The 22,339-nt window shown below is 62.2% G+C and overlaps 2 protein-coding genes across 5 annotated transcripts in view; both read left to right on the top strand.

The window, feature by feature from the left end:
- The window catches only part of CCDC40 (coiled-coil domain containing 40), a 45,791-nt gene extending 35,503 nt beyond the window's left edge, over positions 1-10,288 (top strand). Inside the window, exons 18-21 of the mRNA XM_040641195.1 lie at positions 3,607-3,727; positions 6,376-6,564; positions 8,206-8,364; positions 9,496-10,288. Of these exons, the coding sequence (XP_040497129.1) occupies positions 3,607-3,727; positions 6,376-6,564; positions 8,206-8,364; positions 9,496-9,744 (718 nt within the window). The 3' untranslated portion in view covers positions 9,745-10,288. The remainder of the gene's footprint in view (positions 1-3,606; positions 3,728-6,375; positions 6,565-8,205; positions 8,365-9,495) is intronic.
- Positions 10,289-10,836: 548 nt separating this feature from the next.
- Positions 10,837-22,339, top strand: part of GAA (alpha glucosidase) — a 20,245-nt gene continuing 8,742 nt past the window's right edge. The window contains exons 1-13 of one of the 4 annotated variants that reach the window (XM_040640079.1): positions 10,837-10,939; positions 13,684-14,273; positions 15,216-15,361; positions 17,145-17,310; positions 17,387-17,483; positions 17,979-18,098; positions 18,178-18,296; positions 18,401-18,532; positions 19,407-19,517; positions 20,080-20,193; positions 20,273-20,357; positions 20,751-20,868; positions 21,137-21,270. In XM_040640079.1, coding sequence (XP_040496013.1) covers positions 13,728-14,273; positions 15,216-15,361; positions 17,145-17,310; positions 17,387-17,483; positions 17,979-18,098; positions 18,178-18,296; positions 18,401-18,532; positions 19,407-19,517; positions 20,080-20,193; positions 20,273-20,357; positions 20,751-20,868; positions 21,137-21,270 — 1,888 coding nt within the window. In that variant the 5' untranslated portion in view covers positions 10,837-10,939; positions 13,684-13,727. The other 3 variants (XM_040640080.1, XM_040640078.1, XM_040640076.1) reach the window with 3 other exon arrangements.

Genomic DNA, 22,339 nt, shown 5'->3' with positions numbered 1-22,339 from the left:
GCTATGGGGAGAGCAGCTTTCTTCCTCTTCAGCTGAACTTAGAAAACCGTCCCACCACAGGCTCTCCAGCCCCTGTCTTGCCCCTGGGGGTATAAAAACCAGGGGTCTCTAATGTGCCAGGGTGCCCAGAGGAGGAAGATGGGCACCCTTCCCAGTCACCGTCCACCCCCACTGCCCCCCACTGAGACATCCTGGTCCCACCTGGGTCACCAAGCAGCGATCCATGAAGGTCAGCCCAGCCATGTGGCCCCTCCAGGGAAATGCTTCCTGCTGGTCCGGGACCCACGCCACCTGGACACCTCATACCCAGAGGCCCCGCGGCCTTCCTGGCCTGCCCTGGGGGCACCCAAACCCCTCTGTTGGAGGCCAGGGTGGTGGTTTTCTGCCCCTCGCCCCTGAGCTGGGCGGGGTGGTGTAGGGGGCAGGGCCCGCCTTTCCTGGAGACCCAGTGTCTGTCTGAGTGCCAGCCCAGTCCCCACAGGCTGTTCTCGGGGCAGGGGGCTTGCCCCCACCGTCCTGTCCCCCCACCTGCTGGCTGTCCACATACGGTCCTTTCCGTTGCCTCACAAGGCCAGGCTTTGGGAACGGAGCGGCCAGTAGGGCCCTGAGTGGGGTGGGGGCTATTCTGGGAACATGGCTACACCCGCGTCCCCTCTGCAGGCAAGATCGATCAGGAGAAGAAGGAGCAAAAGGAGATCGAGCGTCACATGAAGGACCTGGACAACGACCTGAAGAAACTCAACGTGCTGATAAGCAAGAACCGGAGCAGCTCCGAGGGGCTGCGGCAGGACGGCCTGGTGACAGAGCAGGAGTTCGTGCGCGCGCTGAAGGTCAGGGCTTCCGCCGGATTCGGCCCGCGGGCTCCCACCTGCGCAGGGAGGAAGGGCGCGCAGGGGGCCCTCGCGTTCCTCGGCGTCCCCCACAGCCGGCCGCGCCCCTGTCCCCGCACAGGCCTCAGAGAGGGAGACCATCGACATGCAGGAGAGGCTGAACCAGCTCCAGGATGAGAAGGCGGCCACTCTGAACAACCTGGTGGAGGCGGAGTGAGTGCCCGGCCCCACCCTGCTCCACTATCACTGCGCCTGCGCAGCCCCCAGGCGCCCACCGTCGTTCCCAGCTGCCAGGGAGCAGTTCCGGAGCCCACACTGGGCGCGGGGGTGGGGGGGGTCCCATGGAAGAGCAGGGGTCACCGCCGGTTCGGCCACCCGCCCTCACCAGCCCAGTCTTTGGGGAAATTGAGGGGCTTTTTTTTTTTTTTTTAAAGATTTTGCTTATTTACTTGAGAGAGTGAGTATAAGCAGGGGGAAGGGCAGAGGGGGAGGGAGAAGCAGGCTCCCCGCAGAGCTGGGTGCCCCATGTGGGATCTCAGGACCCTGGGATCATGACCTGAGCTGAAGGCGGGTGCTTCACCGACTGAGACACCCAGGTGCCTCTTGAGTGGCTTTGTTTGGGATAATTTTTGAAATTTATTAAAAATTATCTCATTTTTATGATGCCCAATTGTAAGAGTCATCCCCCCCAACTGTAGCATTCTAAACTGTAACAGCGTGTGCGAAGTAGACGGGGGACATCACGCATGATCCCAGCCCCTCCCTTTACCGGGACATCACGCATGATCCCAGCCCCTCCCTTTACCGGGACATCACGCATGATCCGGGAAACCGCAGTGCATGCGTCGTTCTTGTCTGCTGGCTTTTCAACAAAACTGGGTAGTTCTACACGCTGCCCCTGAAGCAGCTTTATTTATGGATTTCCTGTGGGCTGACATTTCCACCGGGAGCGGCTGCTGAGCCACCCCGCGTGGCTGCTTCAGAGCCCATGCAAGGCCCTTCCAGCTCGCTGAGCCCGCGGCCCATCCAGGCGGCTCTACCAGCGCCAGCCGGGGCTTATAAACCACAGAAATGTATCGCTCACGGCTGTGGAGGCTGGAAGTCCAAGGTCAGGGTGGCAGCTGGGGTGGGTGAGGGCCTCTTCGCGGTCGTGGGCTTCCTGCTGTGTCCCCGCGGGTGCTCTGTGGGGTCTCTTCTCTAAGGGCGCAGATCCCCTTCGTGAGTCTGCAGCTTGTGACTCAGGCGCCTCCCAGACATGGCTGGCTCTGAACACCAGCACGGTGGGCATCCGTGTGGGGGGAGGGACACAAACCCTGAGCCAGGGCGCGGGCACCCGTCTTTGCTGCTATGTGAACAAGTATGGTTGACACGCTGAGTTACAGTGGTTTCAGGCGTACGTGCTGCGGGCATGTCGGTGTAGTTGTCGCTCGCGTTGTCGCCGCGACACCAGGACAGCTCCACTGACCAGACTCCATCCACAGAGCCTCTCGTCCTGGGACTCAGTCGTTCCACGGTCTTTGCTAATATCCCGCTGACTTTTAGGCTATTGGTCTGTTGGGGCTTTTTCTGTCTTACGGAAACTGCTACCCCATACACGTGCTTTTCTCGGCAGTTCCTAAGTCACCTGCTCTGCTCTTCCGTCTGTCTTTTTATGCCTACGGTTTGTCCGTGTCACGGGCCGGCAAACCCTTTCTGTAGAGTCAGGTGGTCGATGTTTTTGGCTCTCCCAGCCTCGCAGCCCCGCCGAAGCCATGTAAGTCAGCTGTCACAGCCTGTAAGCCGCCGTGGACGACACAGAGGTGGACAGGCGTGGCCGTGCGCCAGGAAAACTTGATGGTGGACGCTGGAGTTGGGATTTCACATTCTTTTTTTTTTTTCCTCCATACTCAGTCTTTGAATTCTGCTGTGTATCTTCTATTTATGGCACATCTGGATTCGGACTTAGCCGAGTTCAAGCACTTGGTAGCCGCATGTGGCCGGGCACCATATTCAGTGGGACGGGAGAGGCCCACACTGGCAGCAGGTCGGGCTGTGACAGTGTCTGTGGGTCCACATTCCTCCTGCCAAATGAGGAATGGCCCCTGCCCCCCTCCCATTGGGAAGGTCGGGGTGCCTATGAGGCCCAGCCCGTGAGCCCCACCTGCTCCCCAACCCCATGCTGGGTGCTGTGGGGGGAGAGGCCACAGGCGGGCTCCCCTTCAGGAGTACTGGGCAGGTGCTGGCAGGCTGATCCTCTGCCCCTGAGCACTGTAGGGGAGGGGCATGGCTTCCAGGGCATGGAGAGGGGATGGAGGAGGACAGCAGAGTCACCATCCAGCCTCCCCGAGGGTACCAGCTCCACAGAAACTCAGGTGGCTTCGGGCCCACTCTGCTGTCTAGGGTGTGACAGCCCCCTTCGCCCTGGGCTGGGTGGACTGATAGGAACTTGAGAAAGCATATCGGCCCCGGGGTTTCTGTCGACCTGCAGGTCGCAGAATGGGGGATATTTGTTTCCGTTTGGCAGTCAAGCCCCTCATTCAGTGCCTGGCTATTTAGACATGCCAAGTGTGAGCGAAAGAGAGAGAGAGAGAGAGGGTCCCTTTACCGGCCCCCGTTGCTCTGAGCCCACCCGAGCACACTGCGCTCTCCGGCTCTGCTCACGCCTGCCTTCCAGCCGTCCAGCCGTCCACTGCGGGTCTCGTTTTGAGCGAGTCCTTAGAGCTTCAGCTCACGGAAGCATCAGAAAGAAATCTCTTTAACTTCTGCAGCTCTCACGTTGCTTCTCCCACCTTTAAAGACACCAGATCATGCTGTGGGAGAAAAAAATCCAGCTGGCAAAAGAGATGCGTGCATCGGTGGATTCCGAGACCGGCCAGACAGAGATCCGAGCCATGAAGGCAGAGATCCACAGGATGAAGGTGGGTGGGGGCTCTGGGGGCTCGGCCTCGCTGGGGGTGGGCCCCCCAGGAACCACAGGGGCCTCCCTGGCCAGTGGCATGGATCCCATTCCCAGAGAAGGGCACTCGGAGCACAAGCATATGGGCCGCTCCGTTGCCGACCTCCCGTCCGGGGTCCGTCCACTTCGGTTCTTCCCTCGAGAAGAGGATCACAGACCCCACGAGACCCACACAGCCGTGTGCCGGTGTTTCCAGAGACACTCTTTGACCCTTGCCCCATGCAGTCAGCGCACTCTAGTGATTCTGAGGGCTGGGGGGCACCCCTGAATCTCACGACCCACTGGGGAGAGGCACGTGCTGTCGAGGAAAGGTGTCTCGCCCAGTGAAACGTGCTCAAAGAACACACCCGTCTTTTCCCTGGGAGCCTCGCTTCCTCTTTGCCGTCGTCCTGAGCTGGATTTCATGACCTCAGAAAAGGCTGGTAATTAGATCAAGGCTATCTCTGAGCCTTAGGGTACAGTAAGAGCAGGTGGTAAAAGCAGGCGGGCATCACTTCCACGATGCTGCTTTCAATCAGGACCCCTCTGTCTGTGGAGTGCGGGGGAACTCTGATCAAATGCACATGCTACTGATAAGTTTTTAAAACGCTCCATTTAATCGGCTTCAAACCACAGGAGCCACATGTGTTAGCTGTGGCAGGTCAGACCCCCCACCCAGCCTTGCGCACGCGCACGTGGGCCTGGCCGTCCCTCTGCCTGGGACTGGCGGCTGCTTCCTTTCCTTCACAAAAACGGGAGCTGTACGTATAGTTCAGCAGCTTATTTCTTAAGAAATAATATGGACGTTAGCCCGGTCTGTAACAGTTACAGAACGTCCTACAGAGATATCCTGCGTCGTGGAGCATTCCCGGGTGGGTGACAGTCCAGACTGTCCCGGTCCCTCACGCTTGCCCTAATAGCCTCTCTTACTGGCCTTGGTTGGCTGGTTTCCTGTGGGTTAGAAAGTGGGATTACAGGGCGGAGGAGTGAGTGTGCATTCTTGACTGGAGCCCCACAGATCACTTTTCCAAGAGGCGCTTGAGGACGGCAGCCTGGGCCCCTCTGGGTGTCATTTTAAGTTGAGCTGTTTAACTGAGCTCGCCCTTGGCGGCACAGACAACCACACGATCACCCCCACTTTGTGATGTGCAGTGTCTCCGTCACCCTCGAGTCTTCCCCCCCCCACCGCCCCGTGTCTCCTGTGCTCCGCTTCCCGCCCCCAGCACCCGACTGTCCCAGCGTGTCACGGAAGCAGGTCTTGCAGCACGAAGGATTGTGGGCGTGGCTTTTCTCACTCCCCGTAACACAGCTGAGACTCGCCACGTCGGGGAGGTCCAGCTCTGTTTTCTGCATCGTTCCCGTGGGGCATCTAAGAAACATTGCCCAGCCTGAGGTCACAAAGATTTTTCTCTTAGGTTTTCTTCTAGAAGCTTCATACGTCCACGTTTTCTGTTACGGGGTATTGAGCACATGCCCGTGCCTGTGTGTGTGTGTGTGTGTGTGTGTGTGTGTGGTGAGCACTTCCTCAATTGCCTATTTCCATTTTCTTATTTCTTAGCAATTTGGGGGAGGTTTTGCATGTCACAGTTACTAACCCCCTCCTTGGACACCTGTCCCACGCGTTCTCCCTCATCTGCTGCTGGCCGTCTCGCTCTGCGCCGGGTCTCTCTCCACTCACGGGGCCGTTACTGTTCATGCCGTAAGGCGTGTCTGTCTCTCTGCACGGCTTCTGGATTTCCTGCATTGCTCAAGACGGCCACCACAGTTTGAAGTGGCACAAACATGTTCCCAAGTGCTCTGCACATGTTTGCACGTCTTTAGATCCTGAATCCACCTGGAGTTAATTTTTGGACATGGCGTGAAATAGGGGGCCATCGCTGTTCTCTCCACTGGGGCGTGAGTCACGCTGGCATCCCCAGACAATCTGTGCTCGCTCGCTGAGCCAACGTGGCGCTGACGACAGCGCCCCCCCCCCCGCCCCCATCTGCGCCGTCCCAATCCTGGGCTCCTGCCACTGCAGACTTTAAACCCGGGTGGGCTATGTCTCCCACCACCGTCCTTGACCTGGGGGTTCCTGCCTGTTTATCCTTTTTTATTCTGAACCAGCTTCACTGGAGCAAAACGTACACACAAGGAGAAGTACTTATTTTAAATGTCCGGCTGGATGGGGTTAGCCCGGGCCCGCATCTCTGCCCCACCACCGAGATGGAACGCTCCTAGCCCTTGAGAAAGCCCTCATGTGGCCCTTATAGTCGGTCTCCTCGACAGTCCAGGGCCCCACAGACCCTTCACGTCACCATCTCCCAAAACCATGACCAAGAAATCAATGTTGGTGCAGGTCTCCCCATTCTCTTGGCTACTGTCCCTTTTCTGCTCCAGAATCCCACCCAGGCTGCACGTGGTGGTCCTTGGTCTGCTAACCTCCCCTGGCCTCCGACGGTTTCTAGTTTCCCCCTTGTCCATGCATTCTTTACAAGGACCGTTCATTCCGACCAGTGGGCGATGGCTCTGGATCCCTCTGTCCTCGGGCACGTCCCCCGCGCTGTCTCCCTGCGGGTTCGGGGCTCCGTGGAGGTCATGAAGGCGGCACTGGCCGCTGTCCCTCACAGCCCCTCTGCCCTGTGTGCCCAGGTCAGGCACGGGCAGCTTCTAAAGCAGCAGGAGAAGATGATCCGTGACATGGAGCTGGCCGTCGCCCGCAGAGAGACCATCTCAACCCAGGCCAAGGGGCAGTCCAAGATGGACAAGAAGTTGCTCACCCGGACGAACTTCCACCACCAGCAGACAGAGCTGCGACGCAAGATCAGGGACATTCACAAGGTAGGGGCCGTGCGGCAAGGAGGGAGTGGGCCGCGGACCCGGCCCCTCTGTCCTTCCAGCCTGCTTCTCAGTGCTGCCCCTTCCCCTGCCCCCATTCCCGGAGCGGGAGTCAGGGCTGCTGAGTGAGGCTGTGTTACCAGGCTGAGAAATGGCAGTGGGGGACTGGGAGCTCCGGAACCAGACAAGACCCTCTGGGCCTGAGCCCCATGACCCGTGGGCCGGTGCTGGGTGAAGATGCGGCGGCTGTCCCTGTGCCCCTGAGGGGGGCTGGCTACGACAGGGCCTGTCTTTGGGAGCCTGTCTTGGGTTTAACAGAAGAGCTACGCAGAGCTGCAGCCCCGGGCCAGAGACGGCCCCCTTTCAGCCCCTTGCCGCCTCACAGAGATGGTGTCAGGGAAGCACATGTGAGTCCCCGTGTCTCTGAGCCCGACTGGGTGCTGGGGACAGGCTGATGCGCACTCGGAGGGTCCACACCCTCGTGCAGCAGGCCGTATCCGCGAGCACGTGCTGTGTGCCCTGGCCAGCACCCACTCCCTCGGCCGTCAACGGGCTCTAGCTCAGACTCCCTCCACCTCCACAACCTTGGGCATATGTGGGACCTTCCCAAGCCCATGTTTCCACCTCTGCCTGGCTCCCGGGTAGGTGAGGCTCACTGGAGACAGAACCCGGTCTCGGGGCCCCATTGGGCTCCAGACGTACTGTTCCACCCGAGGCTCAGGCATGTTGCCTGACAGCTCTGTGCCTCAGCTTCCTGACCTGTGAAATGGGTACTCGTCTCGTGGAGTTGTCCAGAGGGTTACATGGAGACTGTTGGAATAGCCTCTGAAGGTCTAAATCCTGTACAAGGAGAGATTAGCTGGAAATTACAGGCTTGACCCAACTGCTCATTTGGAACTTTCTGGAGGCAGCAGTAACTTGGTCCTTGTTGGCCAATCCTCACTGCCACGCTGGTCACTCATGATGTCCATTCCTCTCCACCCATGGGGCTCCCCAGCTGCCGCCTCTGCCCTGCCTCCCTGACCCCCACTCAGCTCCAGTTCCAGGGGGGCTGCATCCAGTCCTCCTGTCACGCACACACCCCCACGGGCCACACGCAGCAAGCCCTCCAGTGTTTGTGCACAGACTAGCCCTTTGCACATCCCACATTCTCCCGTGTCCCCAGCTAGACCCTGAGAGTCACTCTGTCACCTCTACTTCATTTATCCACTGGACCCCACCAGCTGCTTCCGCACCACCCCCGGCTGCCCAGCCTCACTGACGGAGCCAGGCCTCCTCCACTCACACCCCAACACGCCCCACCCCACGAGGCCTTAGCTCCTGCCCCCGGCATCCGCGGCTCCCACTTGGCATGCAGCTGCCCGGCTGCCCCTGGTCCCTGTGCCCTTGCAGACAGGCCTGCTTCGAGAGGGGTCCCCCAGTTCTCTCTCGCAGCCATGCCTGCCTTTGGGGAGCAGTCGGCAGTGTGGGCTTACCTGGGCCCTGGCGTCTCACTGGGACTCACCCCCCCAGATCCTGGTTCCTGAGGGGCAGGGACTCCCTCTGCCCTTGTGGGGATCCTCCCCGGATTGTATCCTCCTAGCCTGACTCTGTCCACTAAGTAACCAGGAGGCAGGTCCCAGGACGGTCCCGTCTATGTCCCAGGCCACCGAGGAATGCACCAAAGCCATCTTGGAACTGGAAGAAACTCAAAAACTCATGAGCAGCTCCGTCCTGGGGAAGCAGGAGCAGCTGTCAGCGATGCAGTCCAGCACGGACGAGCTCGAGGCCGACCTGGACCGGCTCCTGGCCCTCAAGCAGCAGGTAGGCCGGTCCCCTGAGGCACCGGGGCCACAAGGAGCAAGGCACGGAGCCTGCCCCTCGCCGCAGCAGCATATCCTCGGGCAAGGCCTCCTCCCGACCCGGTGAAGCCCGAGGACCCCAGCACTGCCCATCACTCTGTGATCACGCGCTCGCCTCATAGGCCCTAATAATCAATGATACTGCACATCTTTGTGGGCCAGGCACTGCCCTGGGTGCTCAGGCTACAGAGCGGGCCTCCTGGAGGCTACATTCTGGGGACAGAGGGACACATGACAAATGAAATGAGTGGAAAAGATAGCTCGCGTAATGTGGGCATAAATACTCTGGAGAAAAGTAAAGCAGAGAAGGGGCACTGGCCGGGGTGGGGGGTGGATTAAGTAGGGTGGTCCAAGAAAACATTGGGGTCCAGACTTGAAGGCGAAGCGAAGGGAAGTGAGCCCACTGGGTAAAGCAGGCCAGGAGGCCACTCTAGGAGCAGCCAGAGGCCAGCAGGCTGGACCTGAGGGCAGAGAGACCCCCCCCCCCGCCATGCTGGGCATGGCCAGGGGTGGCAGTGATCTCGACTTTGGGCTCTTCTCAGGGGGGTGGGAAGTCAGTGGAGGGTTTGAGGCTGAGGCATGGCTTGGGTTTGGCAGGGTCACTCTGGTTCTGATGTTGAAGGGTCAAGGCTAGACAAGGGAGGCCTACCTGAGGTGATGCACAGACTGGGGCAGTAGCCATGACGCTAGTATGAAGCTGTGGGATTCTGCATATAATTTCAGCTGCCCCAGTGGGCCGGCCTTCCTTCCTTCCTTCCTTCCTTCCTTCCTTCCTTCCTTCCTTCCTTCCTTCCTTCCGTGGGGTCAAGTGGGTCTGCAGGGTCCCAGCCTGATCAGCAGAGACAGGGAAGGGAGCGAAGGGAAGTGTCTACCAGGGGGTCAGCACCCCGCGGTATCAGATGTCTCTCAGACGATGGGCAAAGGAAGAGGCCCAGCTCACTGCCCATTGGCCCCTTCTCCATGGTTTGGAGAATCCCTGTCCTTCGTCCTTCTCCCCCTGGCGTTTCCCCCAGTCCTGAGTTTGTGTGTGGGGCAGTGGGCGTCCTGTTTTCAAACTGCATAACCTGATGCGGGGTCTCTCGTTCCACCGAAGAACCTCTCGGAGCTGGTGGCCCTGCAGACGCGGGTCAAGCACCTCCAGGCTGTGAAGGACGGGAGGTACGTGTTCCTGTTCCGCTCCAAGCAGTCGCTGCTGGCCGAGCACAGGCGCTTGGACAACCGGCTGGCCGTCATCAGCATCATTCTCGACCGCGTGAAGGACGAGTACCCCCAGTTCCAGGAGGCCCTGCTCAAGGTCAGCCAGACCATCGCCAGCAAGCTCCAGCAGACTGAGTCCCCGTAGAGAGCAGCCTGGATCCCCCCTTCCATGACCTGCCCCACCCCGCCCCGTGGAAGAGACCAGAATGTTGTGTATGGAGCCATGTCCACCCTCAGAGAGTGATGCCCTTTTAGAGAAACGGGTAGGCCAGCACGGCGGATCCGGATTCTTTCAGCCCCCCAGCAGTTCTAACCAAGTCACACTGGACTTCCTTGGGATTCGGGGAAGCCCCCTGCCTCCGCCCTTGAGAATGACCAGAGGGGACCGCGGTGCCTCCTCCTTGTGCCCGGGGCCTGCTTCAGAGTCCGGTGCGCGGTGTCCAGGAGGAGGGCGCGATGGAGAGCGGGGATGTGCCCGGCGCCCCGAGGATGCACCACGTCCCCAGTTGTCCCCGCGGTTCTCACCCCTCCCGAGATCCCCATCCGGGACTGGAGTGACTCCACCCCCGCCCCACTCCTGAGCACCTGCCACCTGGCGGCTTCTCCCTGGAGCCCTGGGAAAGGGCCTACAAAACAATTTCACTTTCAAACTTTTCAGCAGAAAAATAAAATGGTTTCTGAATGCGGGAGGAAGGCGTCTTTTTCCGCCAGCACGTCAGAAAGAGGCCCCGCGCGCGCTGCACCCTCGCGGTGGGTTGCGCCCCTCGAAGCGCCAGGTCGTGTCGCACAGCCGCCGCTTTTCGGGGTACGATGACGCTTTCCCTTCCCGAACGGCTTCAGTGCACGGACTACGGAGTGAGCGAGCCCGCGGTCCCCGTCGGGGAGGCCCCGAGGCCCGCGCCCCGTCCCCGCCCTGCAGGCGCGTCCCGGCAGGTGCAAGGCGCTTGCGCTCCTCCCAGGCTCCGGGCGCGGCGGCCGGCGGGGACGGGGACGGGGACGGGGACGGGGACGGGGACGGGGACAGGGACGGGACAGGGACGCCCCGCCAGCAGGGGGCGCGCTCTCTCGCCCAGGGCGCCTGCGCGGACGGCCTGTCACGCGGCCCGCCCCGCCCCCTCTGGCGCGTGCCTTCCAGCGCCTGCCTCCGGGTGGCCGCTGATGGCCGGGGCGCGTGCGCGAAGGCTTGCTGCGGGGAGGAGCGGGAGGACAGGGCGTGCGTGCGCGCGTGGGCGGAGAATAGCCGGGCGGGGGGGGGCTCGGCGTGGGGGTCTGAGAGGGCGGCGAGCTGGGCGCGCGTGCGCGGCGGTGATCGGGCCCAGCCTGGGCGCGCGTGCGCGGAGGTGAGCGGACCAGGGACTGCTGGGGTCCAGAGAAGGGCGGAGCAGGGACTGTATGAGGCGGCCGTTCCGACAAAGGGCCCGGCGGTCAGGGCAGCCGTGACGCCCTAAGCGGGAGGGACCGATTGATCGACGGGATTGGTTCTCTGTGGTTTGCTGGTGCAGAAGCTGAGCACGTCGTGCCAGGCAGGGTCCTCGGGCGGCGGTAACGACGGGGACCGCGGGGACTCCGCGGTCTCATCCACGCCCTCGGTGCTGGGCGACGGAGGCTTCCTTGTCCCGTTCTGGGGAGGAAACTGAGGCACAGGGTAAGGACCCTGCCTCTCTGGACAGGGCTCAGCTGGACTTTGAACCGGGCTTATCTACACCGCGACCCTGGCGGGGGGAGGGGGGAAGCAGGGGCTCGGAGCCACTTCCCTAAAAGCGAGGTCACAGGGCCTCCCGGCCAGCAGCGCCACTTGATCTCCTGACCTTCGGTTTTCCCCCATTTTGTCTAAATTGTCAAGCCCTCTGGCTGACAGCTCTTCCCGTTTCTCGGGTCCCTTCCCGGTGCAGAATGGAAATGGGTAGGTGATGGGTGCTGGCCCTGCCGGGCCCCTGGCCACCCTGTGCTCCTGAACTCTGGGTGCGAAGGGCCACGGGCACTGCCCAAGAGCTCCCAAGAGTGAGTTCCCTAGTCTCTGCCTCCCCGTGATCACAGGGTGTCGTGTGTCTCTGGATGGAGCAGGTGCAGCTGGGACACCGTGGTATAAAAAAATAGTCTTTGTCCCCAGGTCCCCGCACACAGCTCCTAAGACCCTGGGAATCTTGGCAGTGATAGTGTCTTTTATGTGCTAATAAAATGAGTGGTGGCTGGGGCCTCAGGACAGCCTCGGGTGGGGCCTGGTCCCCAGAAGCAGGAGGCAGGATTCCGGGCTGGGAACTGTCGGGCCCCACCTCCCCTACCCCCAGCCTCTGGGGAGCACAGAGGGGCTGGTGATTGATAATCTCCAATGGCCAGTGATTTAATCAGTTGTGCTTAGGTAATGAAACCAAAACTCGTTGGGGCTCATACATCCTCTGAGCTGGTGACCACGTTTCAGTGTGGGAGGGTGGGTGGCCTGCCGGGAGGGGGTGTGTAGGCTCCGTACCCACCCCCCACCCCACGTCCTCTGGCTGTTGCTGAGCACATCCTTTACGATAACTGGGTAACAGTAAGTAAAGCTCTTTCCTGAGTGTGCTGTGAGTTGTTCTAGCCCGTCATCGAACTGGAGGTGGGCAGGGGGCGAACCCTCGAATTTATAGCCAATTATTTGGTCAGATGTGCGAGTGACAATGTGGGGCTTGTGACTGGGTCTGATGGGGGACAGTCCTGTGGGGCTGAGGTTTCACTTGTGGGTGAGGATTTGTGTCAGGTTTGGAGTGAGTCGTTGCGCCCCTGGCTGCCGTTGGGAGAATGGGACAAGTGGTTGGTGTGAGGGGAAAAGCCACGTGTTTGCTTTAGCAGTGCTGTGATTAAAAGTTCACTCGTGCACCCAGTCCGGCAGTGGCCCACTGTGGCCAGAAGGTCCTAGGGACCCACTTTGTGTGTATGACAGGCTTGGACTCCCTCGGGCCCTCAGTGACTTGTGCTAGCGTGTGACATTTCCCCAGTCCTTGCACGTTTCTGGTGGCATGAGGATGCGAGCGTCCCCCGGGCCTCCCGCCATATGGAGCTCGCACGCATCTGCTCGGGGGCCAGGCTGCTTCCCAGCCCACGACACTAGGGCAGGCCACATCAGGGACACCTCGACCTCACTAATGGCCAGCTTTGGCTCGGGTCCCCCCCCCCCCAAGCCAGACCCCGTGGCTTTGTGGAACCTTCCTTAGCCTACACAGCAGGTAGTCCAGGATGCTTGGACCCCAACCACCCCTCCCCTCGGCACCTGACTGCCCTGAGGTCAGATCTTGCTTGGGGTGTGACAGCTCTCTCAGCCTTCCCTGACAACCTCCCCATTTTCTCTCGGAGAGAAAGGACTCCCCTAATTGGATCCTTGCACGTTTAGTCTTGTTGGTATCTTACTCCTCAGAGGAGCCGGGCCAACAGTGTTCATTATAAAATACTTAAAACGTAGAGAAGCAACACGCAGGTAGTAACAGACTTAGCTCCAGAGGAGCCAGAGAGGGGCTGCTCCACGCCTAACCGCAGGGGCAGGGAGGGCCGCCACCTGCCCGGTCTGGGGGGCTGTCCCGTGAGTGTGGCCCTCAGCTGCAGCACCCGAGACTTCTTACCAGGCTGCAGCCACAGCCCGGTCAGCAGAGGGACTGAGGGAAAGTGCTGGGTCCCCCGCGAGGGCCCTCCCACTTCCAGCACATTTGCCAAAACGGAGTGACTCAGCCAGTCTCTGCAGAAGCAGGGCTCGCTCTCTGTTGTGCGTGTTGTGACTCGTTGGTTCCATTTGTGAGCCTACCACGTACGTCTTCGTGTGTCATTAAATCATTTTACGCACATTTTAAACAAATTATATGTAAGCACTCACGGTACAGGGCATTCCGAAACTCCCTATTTGGGGCTTTTCTCAGCTTTCCCTTTTCCTTTCCCTTGCTGTCTTTCTAAACAGTGCCGGGAGCTCGTCCACCCTCGCCTGCCCCACCTTCTCGGCACACCTCACCCTGGGCACTGCCGGGCCAGCCTCAGGGCCACGCCTGGAAACTCCTGTGAGGCCCCCTGAGCCCCTCCCCCGGCCACTCCGTCCCGCCTGCCTTACTGAGCCTTGCTCCTCTCTCAGCAGGCCTCCAGGACCCAGCCGGCTGCCTGCAGGTGCCAGCGGCCATGGACGTGAGGTGGCCTCCCAGCTCCCGCCCCCTCCTGGGGGTCTGCACCCTCGTCTGCCTGGCCACCGCTGCCCTCCTGGGGCACGTCCTGCTCCGTGATTTCTTGGTGGTCCCCCAAGAGCAGCGTGGCTTCTCCCGAGTACCCGAGGAGCTTTATCATGCTCCCCAGCAGGGAGCCCGTGACCCAGGCCCCCAGCCCACCCCAGGGCACCACGGTAGTCCCCGAGCAGCACGCACACAGTGTGATGTGCCCCCCAACAGCCGCTTCGACTGTGCCCCCGACAAGGCCGTCACCCAGGAACAGTGTGAGGCCCGGGGCTGCTGCTACCGGCCTGCGAGGCAGTGGCCTCGGGCCCCCCGGATGGGGCAGCCCTGGTGCTTCTTCCCACCCAGCTACCCGAGTTACAAGCTGGAGAACCTGACCACCACGGAGACGGGCTACAGGGCCACCCTGACCCGCACCACCCGAACCTTCTTCCCCAAGGACATCTTGACCTTACAGCTGGACCTGCTGCTGGAGACGGAGAGCCGGCTTCACTTCACGGTGGGCAGGGCCAGGGCAGGGCCGGGTGGGGGCAGAGAACACGTGGGTGGGCAGCGGATGAAGATGGAATCTACTGGGTGTTGGTCTGGTGTGCAAATGTGTCGTGTGCCTCCTCTGGGAGTCCAGGAGTGAGCGCATGGTGCCTACACTCAGGGAGCCTGGCCACTAAGACAGTGATTAGAAAGTTCTAGAACATGCTCTGGAGGCCAGGTCTCCCCCAGGAAGTGACATCGCACTGGGGACCTGAAGTCCTACAGGACAGGAGTCAGCGAGCGGAGAGGTGGACTGGGAGGATGGGGCAGTGCTCCATCGGTCGTCCACCCCCCTGAGGGCAGGACCTCTTGTCTGGTTTACTCCCTGCTGATTCCCAGCCCCTGGAACGGAGTCTGGCACGTGGCAGAAACCCGAGGGCTGAACGCGAGGAGGCCCAGGCGAGGGAGCCTGAAGCACAGGGTTCGCAGTAGTTTTAACTAAGTGATTTGTACCAGCGGCCTCTGCTGAGCGCCGACTGTGTGGCGGACAGAGCCGAGCGGGGTGCTCCCAGCTCTCAGCTGCCCTGTGACAGCCATGCTGGGGGAACAGTGTCGCCAGACTCTGCAGAAAAAATTGCAGGACGCCAGTAAATTTGAATTCCAGAAAACCAAGGAAAGGGTGCCTTTTTTTTAGTGTATGTCTCATGCGATATTGGAGACGTACTGGAAAAAGTCGTTTCTCTGGAATTCAGGTGGACGGGGTGTTGTGCATCTCACCTGGCGACCCACACGGGGTGTCCTGCGGGCTCTGGACGAGAGGAAACGCAGGCTCCATTGGCCAGACGGCCCACGCTCACCTGCTGCGTGCAGCCACGCTGGGACTTGCACAGAGTCCTCGCTCTGGAGGGTGACGGAGCGGGCGCTGTGCCGGTCCACAGAGGGCCTCATGGCGCCACCATCTGACTCCTAGATCAAGGATCCCGCCAACAGGCGCTACGAGGTACCCCTGGAGACCCCGCGTGTCCGCAGCCGGGCCTTGTCCACACTGTACAGCGTGGAGTTCCAGGAGGAGCCCTTTGGGGTGGTCGTGCGCCGGAAGCTGGACGGCCGGGTGCTGTGAGTGCCGGTCTCTGTGCCCCCACCCCAGGTGGGGGGCTCGGGGCACCGTCCCCCACCCTCCCTTGGGCCTCCTCACTTCTCCCTCCGCCTGGAGCCCTCCCTCGCCTCATTGAGGTCCCTCAGCGACCCCACTGCCGAGGCCCTGCGACCGGGGGGGTCAGCTGGGGGTGGCGTCCTCCAGGGGACCTTGGGCAATGGCTCCACCGCACAGAGCGCTCCTGCCCCAGTGTCAAAGGTGCCGAGGCCGTTAGCCCTCGGTCCGCTGTGAGACGGCACCCCCACCGCAGGCAACGTGCCCTTGCCGCTTTACGTTCACGTGTGTGATTTATCTCAAATACCGTGTGTCACTTAGGCACATCGGACACCCCCACAACTCAGAGTAGGTGCTGTTACTGTCCCCACTGTACAGACGGGGAGACTGAGGCGGCTTGCTGGCAGCTACTGAGCCAGGCCCGGGCGTCCATGCTGTTGGCCACTGTCGGTTTCACGTCCCCCTGGGGCTTGTGTCCCCCGGGACCCTAGGTTTGTCCGAATCATTGGTGTGGTCCGCCCGCCAAGGAGCCTTCCCCATTCCGGAAGCTCGCTCCCGGACCTCCAGCTCCTAACAAGGTTCTGACCCACGGCAGATGCTTGCAGGTTCGGTAGGGAGGAGGGGGGCATCGGTTGGTCGTGCCCTCACCTCCAGGGGATGCATCACCTCCTGGGGATTGGATCCTAGCATCTACTTTTAGACTCCAGCGTGGTGGTCATGACTCCCAGTGTCTGACGTGTCCCCTCCCAGAGCGTCCGGCCGGGGCAGCGGTTCTGCCGACCTCCCCACCCCCCAGTCTACCCTGACGGTAGATTGTACAAGCACATTTTCACAGGAGCTTTGCCCACACAGTCCCCTGTAAATATGTGCCCTGGGCTGACAAGGCTCCTCTTTGTCACCAGACTCGGTTACACATTCGGGAATGAGTTGGGACTTGCCTTGGTCTTAGGAGAACTCACCTCCTGAAATGCGTTCTTCTCTGCCCATTCTTGGCTGAGAGTATCAAGCTGCCCCCAGGGCTGACACAGTGGGAAGAGGCAGTGAGTGAGGCCACGTACAATGTCAGGAGTAACAGTGCTAAGAAGTTCTAGAAAGGAGCTGTGCAGATGCGGAGGGCAGGGCTGGCTCTGGAGCGAGGGGCTACAGAAGGCCTCTCTAGGAAGCTGACCTCTGAGCAGAGATGTGAGAGTTTTCTGAAGCATTTAATCAGACTTTGGTCTTGAAAACACACAGATAAGCCTTGCCCAGAGGCAGGCAGGGTGCGATGGGACATCACCCAATGAAATCAGCATTAACAGGTCTTCCGTGCTCCATCTGTGGTTCTTGCCTCGCCCCGACCCTGTGCAACCTCAGGGGATCCTGGCCACCCCTGGGTGGACAGCTGCAAAGGCTCTGGGGAAGGTCATGGCTGGGGTCTGGCAGTAGTTTGGACCTTGCAGAAGCGGCTCCGGGCCACAACTCCTAGGACTAGAAGGGTTCGGGCAGCCCTTGCCCAGCACCTGCTTGTGGCCACGGCTTATGGGGCAGTCCCCTGGTAGTGCTGTGGGACTTGTCCGCACCTGGGTCAGGTCCAGAGGGTCACTGAGCCTCCGGTGGCTGCTTCTGCCCCAGGATCAGTGTGTCACAGAGGTGGCCAGGCCACTCCGGCCCTCCTCAGGGGACACCAGGGCCCAAGGGTCTCTCTGGGAGGGTCCATCTTGGGGTCATCTGGCCACCTAGGATGCAAGGCTGCCTGGCTCTTCCTGGCAGGCTGAACACGACGGTGGCCCCCCTGTTCTTCGCCGACCAGTTTCTGCAGCTGTCCACATCCCTGCCGTCCCGGCACCTTGTGGGCCTTGCCGAGCACCTCGGCTCCCTCACGCTCAGCACCAACTGGACCAAGATCACTCTCTGGAACCGGGACATCGCCCCCTCGGTAAAAGGGGCAGCGAGGAGGGGACTGGAGGCACCATGTGGGTGAGGGCGCTAACGTGCTGTGTCCACATGCCCAGCCCAACGTGAACCTGTATGGGTCCCACCCTTTCTACCTGGTGCTGGAGGACGGCGGGTCAGCTCACGGGGTCTTCCTGCTGAACAGCAACGCCATGGGTAAGCGGGTGGGCAACCACCCAGCACGCGCCCTGGTCCCCGTGTGCCACAGCCAGAGCTCCCTGAGCCCCCAGGCCAGCGGCTTCCCTGGGTGTGGCCAGGTCCCCCTCCTTCCTGGGGAGAGCGTGGGGCTGTCTGCACCTCTCTGGACAGCCTAGCGGTAGAGGACTGGGGCACGGGCAGGGTGTTGGGCCTTGTTTGCCCTCCCAAGAAATGAGTCCGGTGAGCTGTGGCCTCTGCCAGCTCTGCCCTTAGGTTCCCCTAAGATGTGCTCTGGGACCCCTGCTCTGAGCAGAGGCCAGAAAGGGGAGTCCTGGGGTCTGTTCTGCTCCAGGTTCTTCAAGGAGTCAGGCTCAGGGGAACTGCCCCTGGGCCCCAAGCAGGCTGCTCCCAGCTTCCCTGGGTGGGATGTGGCCCTTCTTCAAGGTGCCAAAGAGGCGGTGGGGGGTGGGGGCACGGGTGTTTGTTCCTGAGCCCCAGGGCTGCTTTCCCCAGACGTGGTCCTGCAGCCGAGCCCAGCCCTCAGCTGGAGGTCGACAGGTGGGATCCTGGATGTGTACGTCTTCCTGGGCCCTGAGCCCAAGCGCGTGGTGCAGCAGTACCTGGAAGTCGTGGGTAGGCCTGTTCCCGGCCCCGCCGCCCCTCCCTCCCCGGCCCTCCCGCTGCCCGCCTGCTCACGGAGCTCCCGCCGCAGGCTATCCGTTCATGCCGCCCTACTGGGGCCTGGGCTTCCACCTGTGCCGCTGGGGCTACTCCTCCACCGCCATCACCCGCCAGGTGGTGGAGAACATGACCAGGGCCCGCTTCCCCCTGGTGAGTGCTGGGAGGGCCCAGGCCCCGCCGAGCTGTGTGCTGGGGGGGAGGCCGGGACGTCCGCCCCCAGGCCGGCCGCAGCGGTCCCTGTGCCCTGGCTGCAGGACACGCAGTGGAATGACCTGGACTACATGGACGCCAGGAGGGACTTCACCTTCAACAAGGACGGTTTCAGGGACTTCCCGGCCATGGTGCAGGAGCTCCACCAGGGTGGCCGGCACTACGTGATGATCGTGGTGAGTGCCCCGCTCTCCTGCCCGCGCACGGCGGGCTCTCCGGGGAGCCAAGACGCCCCATGTCTCCTCCTTCCCGTGGCAGCTGCCTCGGGCCTGCCGTGGTCACTGGGGACACTTCCTGAGGGTCTTGGCTGTTGAAGGAATATCAGACGTACAGACTGGGCCCCTGCTGTCCGCTGACGTCCAGCCTAACAGTCCCCGGAAGCATCTCTCTGTCACTCGGGATCCCTTCAGTTGTCGGTTACACGCGCTCCGCTGACCTGCCCCGTACTGGGAGGGCCGGGGTGGCGCTGCACGCCCGGGCAGCCGGGGCCACGGAGGCTCCGAGTGTCCCGTGGCCCTGCCTCTCCCTCACTCAGTTCCGCCTCACGGGAAGGAGGGCCGGGCTCAGGCCAGGGCTCTGAGTGGCCACACGCTCTGGGGCCAGTCCTCGCAGCCAGAGTGCCCAGCCATGCGGCCAGAGGAGGTGGGGGGGTGCTGAAGCCCAGGGGCTGCCTGGTGGACACCCCACAGTGGAGGAGTCGGTCTGCCTCAAGGTCGGAATCTTGTTGACGCTGGCCGTTTCCCTCACCTTGGCCCCTCGGAGCGCAGCCAGCGTCCGTGGCCACTCAGAGCAGGGAGGGCAGCTGCAGACCTTCTGTTATTCTGAAAGAAATCCATGTTCACCGTAGAACATTTGTGAAACTCTAAAACCCATGCAGCAGAGCCAGGCATCCGGGTGCACCCACCTTTGGCCGGCCGGCGCCCTGCAGGCTGGTGTGTCAGCAGACGTGTGCGTGTGCACGCGTGCACGCTCCCTCTTGCCTCTGCTCTTCCTAACGATGTCGCCAGAGCATTTTCCTTCTCCTGACGGGTCCCCCCACGCCCCGCTCAGGACCCTGCCATCAGTAGCTCCGGCCCGCCCGGCAGCTACCGACCCTATGACGACGGTCTGCGGAGGAAGGTTTTCATCACCAACGAGACTGGGCAGCCTCTGATTGGGAAGGTATGGTGGGGGCAGGGGCACAGGGTGGGACAGCAGGAGTCCCCAGCCAGTGGGAACAGGAAGAGGACGGGATTCAAGAAATGATCGTGTTGTCTAATAGGATAGAGTGCGGGGGCGGGGGCCGTGTCACAGCTGGAAGTGTCAGGGGCTCCGGATGCCATCTCCAGTCCTTCCACTGGGGGGCCCCTGACTTTGTGGGCAGCTGGGCCCAGCCCAGACACGAGCTCAACAGACCCTTGACAAGGGTCTCCATGTCCTCCAGGCGCCCTGGGGCTTCCCAGGCCTTCCCACGGGGCACCCGGCAGACTCCCCAACTTCCTGTTCCAGGGCCCACAACCAAGGGGAAGGGTATCCCAGCTGAGGGGAGGCCGGGGAGGCCGCCAGGGGTGCAGATGTCCGCGACTCGGTTCCCGGCTTTTGTCTGAAAGTGAGGTCTCAGTTGTCTCCCCCTACGGCCCCTACCACTGCCGACCCTCACCTCCGTGGCCCTTCCACTCCCAGGCAGACGAGCGAGGCTGTAGCTCTGGGGGCGGCCTGGTCTGCCCTCTGGCCTTTCCTGCAGGTGTGGCCCGGATTCACTGCCTTCCCCGACTTCACCAGCCCCGAGGCCCTGGACTGGTGGCAGGACATGGTGTCTGAGTTCCACGCCCAGGTGCCCTTTGACGGCATGTGGATCGTGAGTGTCCCGGGGGCTGTGGGACCAGCCCCGGCATGTGCCCAGGGCAGGGCACCCACCAGCAGGGCCTCTCTTGCAGGACATGAACGAGCCGTCCAACTTCGTAAAGGGCTCTGTGGACGGCTGCCCTGACAATGACCTGGAGAACCCGCCCTACGTGCCAGGTGAGCTCCCCGACCTGCCGCCATGTGCCAGCTGTCCTTTCTGAGGAGCTGATGGGCACAGCCACCCCGGGAAGGGGAGGGCAACCCCAGGACGAGGCTCAGGTTGGGGAGACATCAGCCAGGCGACGCAGACTGGGGCACCTGCTGTGGGACGGGGCCCTTCAGAGGGAAGGTATCCGGGGCTTAGGGACAGGAACCGGGAGAGACTTGAGATGGGTCAAGAGCAGGTGGACGTGAAGTCCGTGGTCTGCAAAGGCCGGTCTCAGCATCCACCTTGTCCCTCTCCTTGGAAAAGTAGACACTCGAAGTTCCAAGGGGGCTCCTGGGATGTGGGGGGGCACCCGCCGGCCAGGCGGGGACTCCACAGATGGAGACAGCCTCCTTCTGTTCCAGGGGTGGTGGGTGGGACCCTGCAGGCCGCCACCATCTGTACCTCCAGCCGCCAGTTCCTCTCCACACACTACAACCTGCACAACCTATACGGCCTGACGGAAGCCTTTGCCTCGCACAGGTGGGGGCCGTGCGCTGGCTGCCCGGCGCCTTGGGGAGGGGCCGGGGGCGACTGCACAGAGACCCAGAGGGAGCCTGCAGGGACACCTGTCCTCCCTGTGACACGCTCACCTTGCAGGACGGCCTGGTGGCTCGGGCAGACCCCCCCCCCCCACCGGCCTTGGCCTATAGGGCTCCTCGCTCCCCGCTCTGCCTCCCTGCTGCACCGCCAGGCGAGGCGCCGGGCCACTCGGGGCTCCGGGGCAGCCCTGTCTCCCTGCTCTGCCCAGGGCCCTCGTGAAGGCTCGGGGGACGCGGCCCTTTGTGATCTCCCGCTCAACCTTCGCCGGCCACGGCCGATACGCCGGCCACTGGACGGGGGATGTGTGGAGCAGCTGGGAGCAGCTCTCATACTCCGTGCCAGGTGAGAGCACCCGTCAGGAGCAGCGGCTCAGCGGGCAGCGTGGGCCCGGCACCGCGCGCCAGCCTCAGCCCAGAGACGCTGCTGACTCATGTGGGGCGAGAGGCCCGCGGGCCCCTGGGCACCTGTGCGGGGGGCTCACTCGTGTGGGTCAGCTCGCCTGTGGCGCTGTGCCACTCTGGGGGCAGTGATGGCGTTTCCAAGCATCCCCATCTCTGATTCGCCCGGCCGCTGCTGCAGGGCAGTCAGATTCTGTCCGCTCGTGATGTCCCTTCTGGTGACCGCACCCTGAGCCCAGCCCGCAGGCACCGCCCACCCCACCTGCAGAGAGGACCTGGCCTTCAGCTCTCAAGAGCGCCCATGCTGCTGACACGTGCTAGGCACAGACGTGGCTCGGGAGCTCGGGGGGAGGGGCCGGGCCGACTCCCCGGGTCAGCACACGGCAGCTGAGAAGAGCCCCCACCAAGCCCCCGGGCTGGAAGCCTTCCGGTAGCGGCGGGCCTGCTGCTGTGCCCGATGCATCTGCGGACCCCCGGGCCACGGGGAGAAGCCGTTCCTCCTTCCATATGCCACCAGCTCTGATCTCACCTTGGGGCAGGCGCGGCCCGCCAGGGCCCAGGCCCCTGCAGGCCGGTTTTAGGAGGCCCCTCAGGAGGCAGGTTCCCAGCTCCGCGCCCACCCGAGTCTTGGGCTATGGTTCTGGCGTGTACTGATCGTCCCGTGGCAGAGGTCATGCAGGTCTCGGGACCTGCTGCAAGCCAGGCAAGGGTCCCCCACAGCTGGGTCGGGACCTGCCCATGGGCTGGTGGTCCCTGAGGAGACACTGAGGGAGAGGGAGGGCCCAGCCCAGGCTGGTCCTGCTGAGCCGTGGTGGGGTGGGCCCAAACTGATCAACCTGGAGCCACCTGACCCTTCAGCGGCTCAAGGGGCTCCCTGGCCTCCTTCCCAGTACCAGCTCACACTGGGTGCTGACGGCAACAGAAGCGTGTGCTCTCCCAGCCCTGGAGGCTTGTGGTCGGACTCGCGGTGTCGGAGGGGGCACCCTTCCTCGAGTCTCCCGGCTTCTGGGGGT

The sequence above is a fragment of the Ursus maritimus genome, unplaced genomic scaffold (genome assembly GCF_017311325.1).
Source record: "Ursus maritimus isolate PB19 unplaced genomic scaffold, ASM1731132v1 scaffold_24, whole genome shotgun sequence".
In the NCBI taxonomy this organism is placed as follows: domain Eukaryota; kingdom Metazoa; phylum Chordata; class Mammalia; order Carnivora; family Ursidae; genus Ursus; species Ursus maritimus.
This window is presented reverse-complemented; position numbering and strand designations above follow the sequence as displayed.